The sequence below is a fragment of the Micrasema longulum genome, unplaced genomic scaffold (genome assembly GCF_059751315.1).
Source record: "Micrasema longulum isolate JH-2025_06_02 unplaced genomic scaffold, ASM5975131v1 h1tg002844l, whole genome shotgun sequence".
NCBI lineage: Eukaryota > Metazoa > Arthropoda > Insecta > Trichoptera > Brachycentridae > Micrasema > Micrasema longulum.
In genome coordinates this window covers 1-10,112 of record NW_028279967.1, presented here as the reverse complement: position 1 = coordinate 10,112, position 10,112 = coordinate 1, and the positions used below count along the sequence as shown (strand labels likewise).

Below are 10,112 nucleotides of genomic sequence, written 5' to 3'. Positions count from 1 at the left end.
ACCCTGTTCTAAGACAGCCAAAAAAATATGAAAAATAGTAATCAATATATAAAAACAGTTATATAAAGATAGAGGACAAAGTAAAAAACAAGGTAAAAAATGGAGTAAAAACATGGTATAAAATGTAGTAAAAACAAAGCAGTTAATGTAGTGAAAACACAGTAAAAAACATTAAAAATATATAAATATATAAAAATATTTTAAAACTCAGTAAGATGCGACATAAAAACAAAATGCATAGTAAGAAACATATTTAATGTCATAGTAAAAAATGAATGTTTGTGTATAGCAAAAAGCATATTTAAAAAACATAGCAAAATACCGAATTTGGAGTACAAGTTACCTTCTACGGCCTCGCGATGACATAGGCCTCCCGAGCAAGGGGCCACCTGAAGGGCTCGGCCCGCGCAGCCCTCCCCCAGGCCCCCCCCGCCGCCACCGCACTGGCGCCGCCTACTCTGGCGACAGTCCCTCCCGCAGCGGGACCACTCGGACCAGGGGCTCCAGCGCACCCCTGGACCTACTCCTAAACACAATTATTCGCCGCTATACAAAAGTAAACAATTTGAATTTTGCATGATCTAAGGAAGGTGATTCATTTTGAATTTTTTCTGCCCATTACGAATCAGCGTGTAAGCTATTTTAGTAAAGCGCATTAGACATTTATTAATTACTTTTTTAAGGAATAATGCAGATACATTAAATATTTAAAAAATGACTTAACTTATTGTTTAAACATACAGGGTGTTCTTTAATCCCTGTCACATCCGAAGCCACGATGATCAGTATTGGCACGAAGACATATTAGCATATTTAAAAAAATATTTAGAACGAAAATATTTTTTTAAAATAAAATATTAAAAAAAAACAAATGGTTGCTTACTTCTACAGGGGAGAAGCGAGGGGTGCGGTTTACAGTGTATCAGGCTCCCTCCTTCCCCCTCCTCGCTTTCCCTTACAAGAGTAGGCAACCATTTGTTTTTTATTTATCTTTTAGTTTTTAAGATTTTAGTTATTCTAAAAAAATATTTTAATGTGCCAGTATGTCTTCTTGCTCATACTGATCATCGTGGTTTCAGATGTGACAGAGTTTAAAGAACACCCTGTATATATTATATTTTTACTTGTATTTTCCTACCTGCAATTTTCCTCACATCATCAAGATCGTCAGGAAAACAGTCATATGTGAATGGAGGAAAATTATCTTAAAGAACAAATTTGTTCACAAATCTTTGTAATTTTGCAGCAGTTCATCAACCAACAGTCAATAGTAAGAAGTACCAAACAGGTGCCTTTTTTTTAGGCAAGTTATTTATAAAACATGCACCTTTTATTAGTTCTATCTGGGGCTCCACACATTTTAAAGTTTCGTTTATTTTAAGAAATTTGTTTTTCAAATAAATAAAACTTTCACCATTTTTTTCGTCTTTACGATTGTAAATCTCGGACCTCTGGCCAATACCACGAGACTACAGCCCGGTTTAAAATGATGTCGGCATGCACGTTACTGATACAATTTAATAAAAGTGTTACTTACCTACTCCACGGTTTCATTAAAAGTACATTAAATATGTTTGTCGTTGAAATGAGTTAAGACGAAGAAAGTTTAAGCTGTAATAACTTACCATTATAGCATGGAAGACAGTCCTCCGACCGTTGGATTGCTGCACCAATGCAAGGTTGTCCTCCATTCAGGGGCTTGGGGTTGGTACATGACCTGGTTCTCCTCTCTCCTTCCGCGTCCTGTCCGGGACACCGGCACTCTGACCACGGGGACCAAGATGACCAGCCTCCGTTGACTAAAAAACGATAACTGTATGTACTTCATTCTACACATCATCTCCTGAACGATCACTGGTGACAATTCGTCGGTAATTCATAGAAACATGGACTGGGCACGGGAAGATACACAGGAGTTGGAAACCGACAGAAAAGCCGGTAGGTTTTTGTGGACACCATAAGATTTAGCTAAGGAGCGGACATAAAATATGTTCATATTTTACAAACACCACAAATTTTCCACAAATTTTCTGAATTCTAAAATGAACAAGTGTATTAACATAAGATAAATCAGTGATAAAGGAGACTTATTAAATTGATGATAGTAACAAACGTTAGGAAGTTCGTGCTGTCAGTAGGGTCGCAGTAAGTCACATTTTAACCGGCAACCCTACTGACTAGTCCAACTCGTTAGCGTCCACGTCGCGAACCCTGGGCAAACGGATAAAAGGCAAGCGGATGGCGAGTGCATGTAAGGCGAGTTTCCAGCGCCTATTAAAAATAAAATATAACATTAAAAGTACCCTAATAAAGGAATCGTATAACAGGCGCCGTGGCGCAGTTGGTAAGACGGCCAACTATGAAACGGGTTCGATTCCCGCCAGTTACAAGAAAAAGATCCAACAAATATTAATTTCTCAATTAGTCCGGGTGCTGTGGCGTATTTTTCATTATCTCCTTCTAAATATCCTCTATCCCACCTGCTGACAAGCCTCAAAATAGAAGCTTAGCGGGTGATTCTTTAAAAAAAAAAAACAATTATTAGCTTAAGTCTTGAATCCGTTAAGCGAATTTTGTACGAGTATTCTATTTTGATTCCATTTTCAAGTTGTTACATTAACAAAAAAAACTGTGATTTCTAAATTGAGAAGTATTTTAACCATTGTTGCATTTTAAACGAAGTTTAACTTAGAGTATCTTAATATTGAGTCCATGTGAGTTATAACTACATACTAGAAAATATATCCAATTAAGTAGGTATATCACAAATAAAAAAAAGTTTTTCTTACTATACACAGTGAGGAGAGCCGAACTGGAAACCCTCCTTCCGGCCATATTTTCGGCTACACAGCTGTAGTTAGCCATATCCTGTAAGTAAGTTATCATGCTGATATATTTTTTTCATATTTATTTGAAATACAAAAACCGAAATAAAGCACTTCCATTCTTTTGAAGATGCCAAAAAGTGGCTCGATTCATGGATAATCTCAAAAGATAAGTTGTTCTTTCAAAATCGTATTCGTTTGCTGCGAAAAGGATATGAGAAGCTAATAGCGATAAAGAATACTTTCAATAACATATTTTTTGCATATAAAAATAAATGTGTGCGTTACCCTTATCCTTAGAGTATATACATAAGAATTTACCCAAATATTTAATTTTAGGACCATTTTCAACGAGTTCATTTTTTATTTTTTATTTTTTTTACAGTATACATAAAAGGTAAAACAGAGTATTGTGAAATAAAGGATAATTACATAGAAATGAAGTACATATTAACAGTAAAAATAGTCATTAAAAAAGGAAATAAAAAATACAAAAAAACATAACAATATTCCTTATTATTAAAGAGCAACAAAATATATCATAGAAAAAAACCGTTCATATTTTTAGTTTGAAACCAAGATGGTGCGTATTTTTTAAAAGAAGAAAAATTATGAAAGTTTGGGATCAATGAAATATTATCAGTAAATAATATATTTAAATTTTTTGGGCCCATAAAATATGCATGTCTCTGTGCTAGCCTCGTTTTACAATGTGGTATTTCTAACAGACGATAATTGTAAATAACTCACTATTAGAAAATGGGAATCGAGTTGGGGCAGAGTGGGATTCGAACCACGGATCTTTGAGCCGTGAGCCCTAGACACTAGCCACGGGACCACAACCCGATTCTTACCCGATGTTTTTAATTTTTTTTTTACATGAAGCATTCATTACCATTAAAAAAACAGTGAGAACTTGTACAAGTCCCCGGGAAATAAAAGTGGAATTGAAGTAAATACGAATTTGTAATATTAAAATTAAATGCAGTTCTACCAAAAAATGTTAGTGGAGAAACTGAATTTATTTTTAATATTAATTATTAAACATCCGTTTATATTATTGAGCTCGGATTTTTTTAATGAATAGTTAAAATAAACGAACTACGAGGAATATTAGGGATAGAGTAGTATTGAGAATAAAAAATGTTTTTTTCATGGTAAATTTGAATCATCAAAATTAAAGATAGCATTTCAAAATGATGAAAAAAAAAATTATTTTGTAATATGAAAAATACTGAATGTTAATCAGTTCAAGTTTGACGCTTGACTTTTACGGTAATTTTTATAACCATTGTTTAACCAACAGAATCTGTTTTATTTTTTAAATTAAAAAAAAATTGACAACACCTGTAGGGTAGCCTGTGGTACGATGAGGTGACCCTCGGCAGAGAGGATAAGAGACGACGTGGAAGTGGTGAGTGGAACGCCATCTTTCAGCCAGTACACGTGGGCAGGTGGAAACGCAGCTGGGGGCAGGCAACGAATGGAGGTTTGACCATACAACTCTACGCTGGTAGAATCCGGTGGAGCAACAAACTGCTTCCGGATGTCTGAAAAACAAGAGAAATTTATTGAAATATTTTAAATTCACTAACCAAAACCAAACGTATTGCAATAAATTAAATTCATCCTTTTTCATTCGTTCTTTTATTTTGGTATTACACGTACCAACGTTAAAATACGTTAAATTTTCATTTATAAACATATATATAAATAGTAAAAAGGCAATACAATTAGGTATATTTATATAGTGCTTTATCTGTTAAGTTTTTTATTGTTTAATTTTTAGCACGAACATTTTACAAATTTACTATTATGCTCAATGTTTGTTTTTGTAAATTTATTGATAATTTTAAGTTGCCAGAATTTCACTCGTCCATGCACTTTGTGGCTGCAAGACGATTAGTATTCTAGCTTCAATAGGTAAATGTTATCAACTATCAAATATCCAAATTTAGTAAATGAGGTCTAGAATTCCAACCGTCCATGCGCTCAGTAGCTGCAAGACTTGTTGTTATCTAACTTCTATTTTTTTAAATTTGTTTTTTATTTCATTTTTTAAAATATCACTAAAACTCTAAACTCTTCCTTGACCCATCCTAATGAAACCTACCTAATATCAAGATTAATTAATTATTAAGTATAACATTTGGCTTTTGAACATCATAAATAAAAAAATGCATTTCATAAGAATTTCAGAAATCGTCGCGCATCGTTGTGAAAGTTATTGTTGTTAATCGTCAAATATCATAATTCTTAGTGAATATTATCATCCAGTACCCCAAAAAAGAACATCCTCATCGCATCAAAGGTAGGTCCATTTCCATGATCCTTTCCTTTATTCCAACCTTACTCAAATTTAATGACATTAATTTTTCAATTATACAATCCGCTTTTCGTTAGAAGGTAATTTAATATTAAATTTTTTATTTCAAAGCTTTTGATATATTTTCTTAATGAAAATTATATGTCCTTTAGAAATTAGGATTATAAGAAATAACAATGCCGCAGTAGATGACGTGTACGTTCAGCTATTTTATATATGTTTACACCCGAGATGGAAACGTGTAATGACAGGCTTATTGCAGTAAAATAATAAATATGTACATTAATTTTCCCACGAATTACGATATCGTCGAGCTCTCATAAAGCGGGATTGTGCATTGCCAAATAATATTATTATCCATTGAATTGATGTTTGATTAAGTGGCGTGCTTTGAAAACGATTCGGAATTATTATTAGCATTCAATTTTGTAAATTATTGATTTACCGGAATTTCACAAGGTAATAAAGTAGATAGATGCATATATAGTTTTCTGGTGAAAATTTGAACTTTTATCCCTGCAATGACAGCATTTTATAAAACTAAGTAACTATTCTCTTTCCTTTCCTTTTCCGCGGTTTTCGTCGTTCCTCCCCATTATCTTTTTCGTTTTTTCACTCAACATATTTTTATCCGAGACCCCTTTTACCTTTTTTACCTTTTTTATTACTTACTGAATATATCTGCATATTAATTTATAATAAAATCGTATATTTTACCATAAAAAGAATACGACGTTTTCTTCAAAGCGTTTTATTGACAGCCGCAAAAAACAGTTTTAAACAAATACTTGTATTTTGCAGTATCAAACAAATTATAAAAAAAGGATTTTTTCGTTCAATCTCGTTATAAAATATATTTTTTATTCATAAAAAAACATTGCAATGATTTATACAGTATTAATCGCTTTATGGTCACTACGTGAAGAAGAAGTAGAAGCCTACAGCCAACTACCAGAGTAAATTACCTGTCATTCACTAAAATATTTTTCTCTCGCCGTGTTTTGCATTTAAATTACATCACGAGTCGCTATCGGCTAACTCTGTTAACAACTAGACAAAAAAGATGACAAAGTTCAGTGTTCAAGCTAATGTCGAGTTGTGTTGGGGAATTACAGCACTCAACACATTGAATACACTTAATCTATCTATTTATATATATTTACATATATATGTTCGTATGTGTGTCCTCAATATACTGAATAATTTACTCGACCGATTTACGGGCAATTTTTGGCGCAATATAGATCTTTACCATAAGCACATCTATAGGTCTGAAAATCTTTAATTTGTGAGCTAGAAAACAAGTTGAGAGCGTAAATGTTTTTTTCGTCGTTCACTGGGGCTTCATTCGCCGAGAATGCGTATAAAAATGGTAGGACGTAATTTTTTTTCTTTTAAAAAAAAATGTTTTTGAATGTACCATATAAATGAGATTAGTTATTTATAGATTCCAATCAGGTTATTTCCTTATATTCCTTATAATTTCTACCGATTTATTTCTTTTTACTGGATTTTTTGTGATACTCAAATAATATAATCTAGCATTCTATACATTTTTAAAAAACGCATTCCTAAATACAGTGCACTATTGGTGAGAAGAGCAAAGTTTGACATTTGCAAAAAGAATTCTATATTTTAAAAAAAATTACTTGAGTTTTGGAATAAAACCATAAGTACCTAAGCACCTACTTAAATAGAATATTTGAAAACAAATTATTTTGAGTTTTGGAAATCAATCATCAACAAGTACCTAGGTACCTTTGTACCAATAAAAAGTTAATATTAATATAAAAAGTATAATATTTTGCATAAAGCGGATATTTTTATGTCATATATGATGGGAAAGTAGCGTAAAAAATTTGACTACCCTGGTAACACTAACAAAATGTCAATTTTGTTTCCTTTGATAATCTGACAGATGGAAAAATAATCAAATTTTTAAGTAATGCATTTGCTACTAACACATGCATTTGCTACTTACACATAAAATGTGTTCCCATCCTGTTTTTTTATCCCAGCAGTATTTCTACACTTTAAAACGACACAATACGGCATAGTTTAATAAAAATCGGAAGTTGCGTATTGAGCGACGCCAACTATAAAGAGAGTAATGCGTCAAAACGTAAAACTTCTCGTTTAAGAGTAGGATAGTCGCCTTCTGTTTGATGCGCGTATGCGGTTTCTGGACTATTCTTAATTCTATGGTTTACGCTGTCTCTACAATTACTTTCTGAAGAAAAAAAGTATTTCTTCAAATTCTTTTGTTTATTTTTAGGGATATTCGAAGTTTCTTTAGATTCTTTTTTTTCTCTACTTTACGATTGTGTCCGAAGTAATTCGATCACAAAACCGATAATCCCTCTAAATACGAGTCCCTAATCCTCCCTTCAACTCCCGACCGTACTAATTGCGTGCCATATCACCAAACAAAAGTCACTCACTGGGGTAAAATGAAGATAATGCCAAGACCTCTAAGTCAGCCTTTGATAAAGCCAAAAAGTACTTGGATAAGAATAATACATTTTTTATTATTTTTTTTTCGTAGCATTTTACAATTAATAGGTATACATAAGTTACAAATACCAAATAAGCTATTTCATAAACTCAAAAAAACATCTTACAAAAGCATGTCCTGTGTGTGGGTATACGATCATCATTCCCTTTCTGCACCCAATAGTGCATAGGGCACTGCATTTGTATACAAATCGCATGGTATCTTAATCATTTTTGTTTTATGAAAGTGAGATGATCACTTCTACGTTTCAGGTGCCAGTCCAGGGACTAAGAAATATTACAATGTAAATGAAATATTTAATAAATATTTCATGTCAACCATGTCGGGAATTGACTCCGAGACCTCTTACATGGTAGGCAAATACGCTAACCCCTACACCACGGGTCCGACGAAGAATACGATAGATATAAAAAATAAACGTTAACATTACAACACATTTTTTTGTCAAAAAATAATAATAGAGTAGGTATAATAATATAAAAAAGTTTATGTTATTATGTATAGGTATATGCTATTCTTTAAAAAATAAGCTTTTTTAATCTGCTTTTTTTATCCATAATTCCAACAAAAAATTTAACCGAAACAAATTCAAATAATTCATGTCTAGTTTTTTATTTATTTTGAGGAGATAATACATACAATCATCATAACTTATTTCAACTTTTATACATCTTTTTACCACACATTTGCCAGAGAGATCGCGTTTCGATAGCATTCAGCCTACTTTCCATCGAGGAAGCGAAATAGAATCAGAACCCTGGATGAGTGTTTTTCACTCGATGACTGCTCTCAGGTAACAATCCTGAAAACGGATATTGATGGGAAGTACGGCTCGTGACGCGTTCGCCTACCTTTGTTCTAGCTGGTACACTGAGGGATCTAATTGTTTCTAAATTGGCACCTGAAGCATAATTAAATTGATCAAGACACACTGCACTTGGAATATCAACGCAACGCTCTGTGCACCGCTGGATGATAATACGAAAGCTTTAATAATTAAGTTTCGAAATGAAATTATTTATAGGCATTTCAGCAGAGTTTTAAAGAACCACAACTGAACTGAACTACGAGCTTCCACTGCGAAAATGACTCCATGCTCGTAGTTATGTGACTACAAATGTACATAATGTAGGTACAATGTATATTATTATATTTATTTATTATTTATTTATTTCTTTATTTTAAAGAAACAAACAGTCGACAATGATGTAGTAACATTATAAAAATACAGTTTAATGACAGATCAGCAAAGTTTCTACATAAGAATCATACATATAAAGTTTGAATTTAAAGCACTTACTTTGTGGTTATTCATTATAATAAAATAAATTAAACTTATTTGTTTTTAACCACTAATTTTTTATTATTATTTTTTTCCACCGATCGGTTTCAAAGCAAACAAGCCTTTTTGTCAAGGTTTACGTTACTAATGAATTGATTCCTTTTTTATTTTAATCAAGTTCACTAAATACTACACGTGGACCCAATAAATCAAGTCGTTTTTTCCTTGCACGGGTGGTAATTTGATATAAATATTTTCGAAGTAAGACAGGAGAGGACTAAAAGAAATATTGTTTATTTGGTTATTAATTATTGTTTTCTTATTATGAATCGCTTTTTTAATTTCTAAGATTTCTTAGTTGTCTGGTTTTAATATTTTATTTTCAACATGAAGTACTTTTAATCCAGTGTCTTTATTAAAGTTATGATTATTACCATCAAACTTTAAGCCGGCTTTCTATACAACTAATAATATAGGAACATTGTTAAAAAATCACAAAGACAAAGTCCATAAATATAATAAATCTGGGATATACCAATTAAATTGTAATAATTGCGATTCAATTTACATCAGAAAAAATAAAACAACCGTTAATATTCGAGTAAAAGAACACTTAGGATGATTAAATAAAAATAATTTTTCTGAACTCGCAAATCATCTGATAGAAAATAATCATAACATCAATAAAGAGACACTGGATTAAAAGTACTTCATGTTGAAAATAAAATATTTAAACTATTAGAAATCTTAGAAAATTAAAAAGCAATTCATAATAAGAAAAAAATAATTAATAACCAACTAAACAATATTTTTTTTTAGTCCTCTCCTGTCTAACTTCGAAAATATTGATATCGAATTACCACCCGTGTAAGGAAAAAACGACTTGATTTACTGGGTCCACGTGTAGTATTTAGTAAACATGATAAAAATAAAAAAAGGAATCAATTCATTAGTTACGTAATCCTTGACGAAAAAGCTTGTTTGCTTTGAAACCGGTCGGTGGAAAAAAAAGAATAAAAAAATAGTGGTTAAAAACAAAGTTGTTTTATTTATTTTTTTATAAGAATCATTCATATTATTAAATTATGTTACAACAAACGGGTGTGTGTATGTGTATTTGTATGAGAGTTAGTGTAGATGTGTGTTTATGTGTATTAGTGTAGA

The 10,112-nt window shown here is 31.9% G+C and overlaps 1 protein-coding gene across 1 annotated transcript; it reads right to left on the bottom strand.

Moving 5' to 3' along the window:
* Nucleotides 1–343: 343 nt before the first annotated feature.
* LOC148271485 (netrin receptor unc-5-like) lies at nucleotides 344–4,375 on the bottom strand (the record flags this gene model as incomplete). Its single annotated transcript, XM_088241342.1, has 4 exons — nucleotides 344–526; nucleotides 1,626–1,799; nucleotides 2,790–2,868; nucleotides 4,173–4,375. Coding segments are annotated over 4 exons (639 nt in total), but the record flags the coding sequence as incomplete, so codon positions are not given.
* Nucleotides 4,376–10,112: the final 5,737 nt, after the last annotated feature.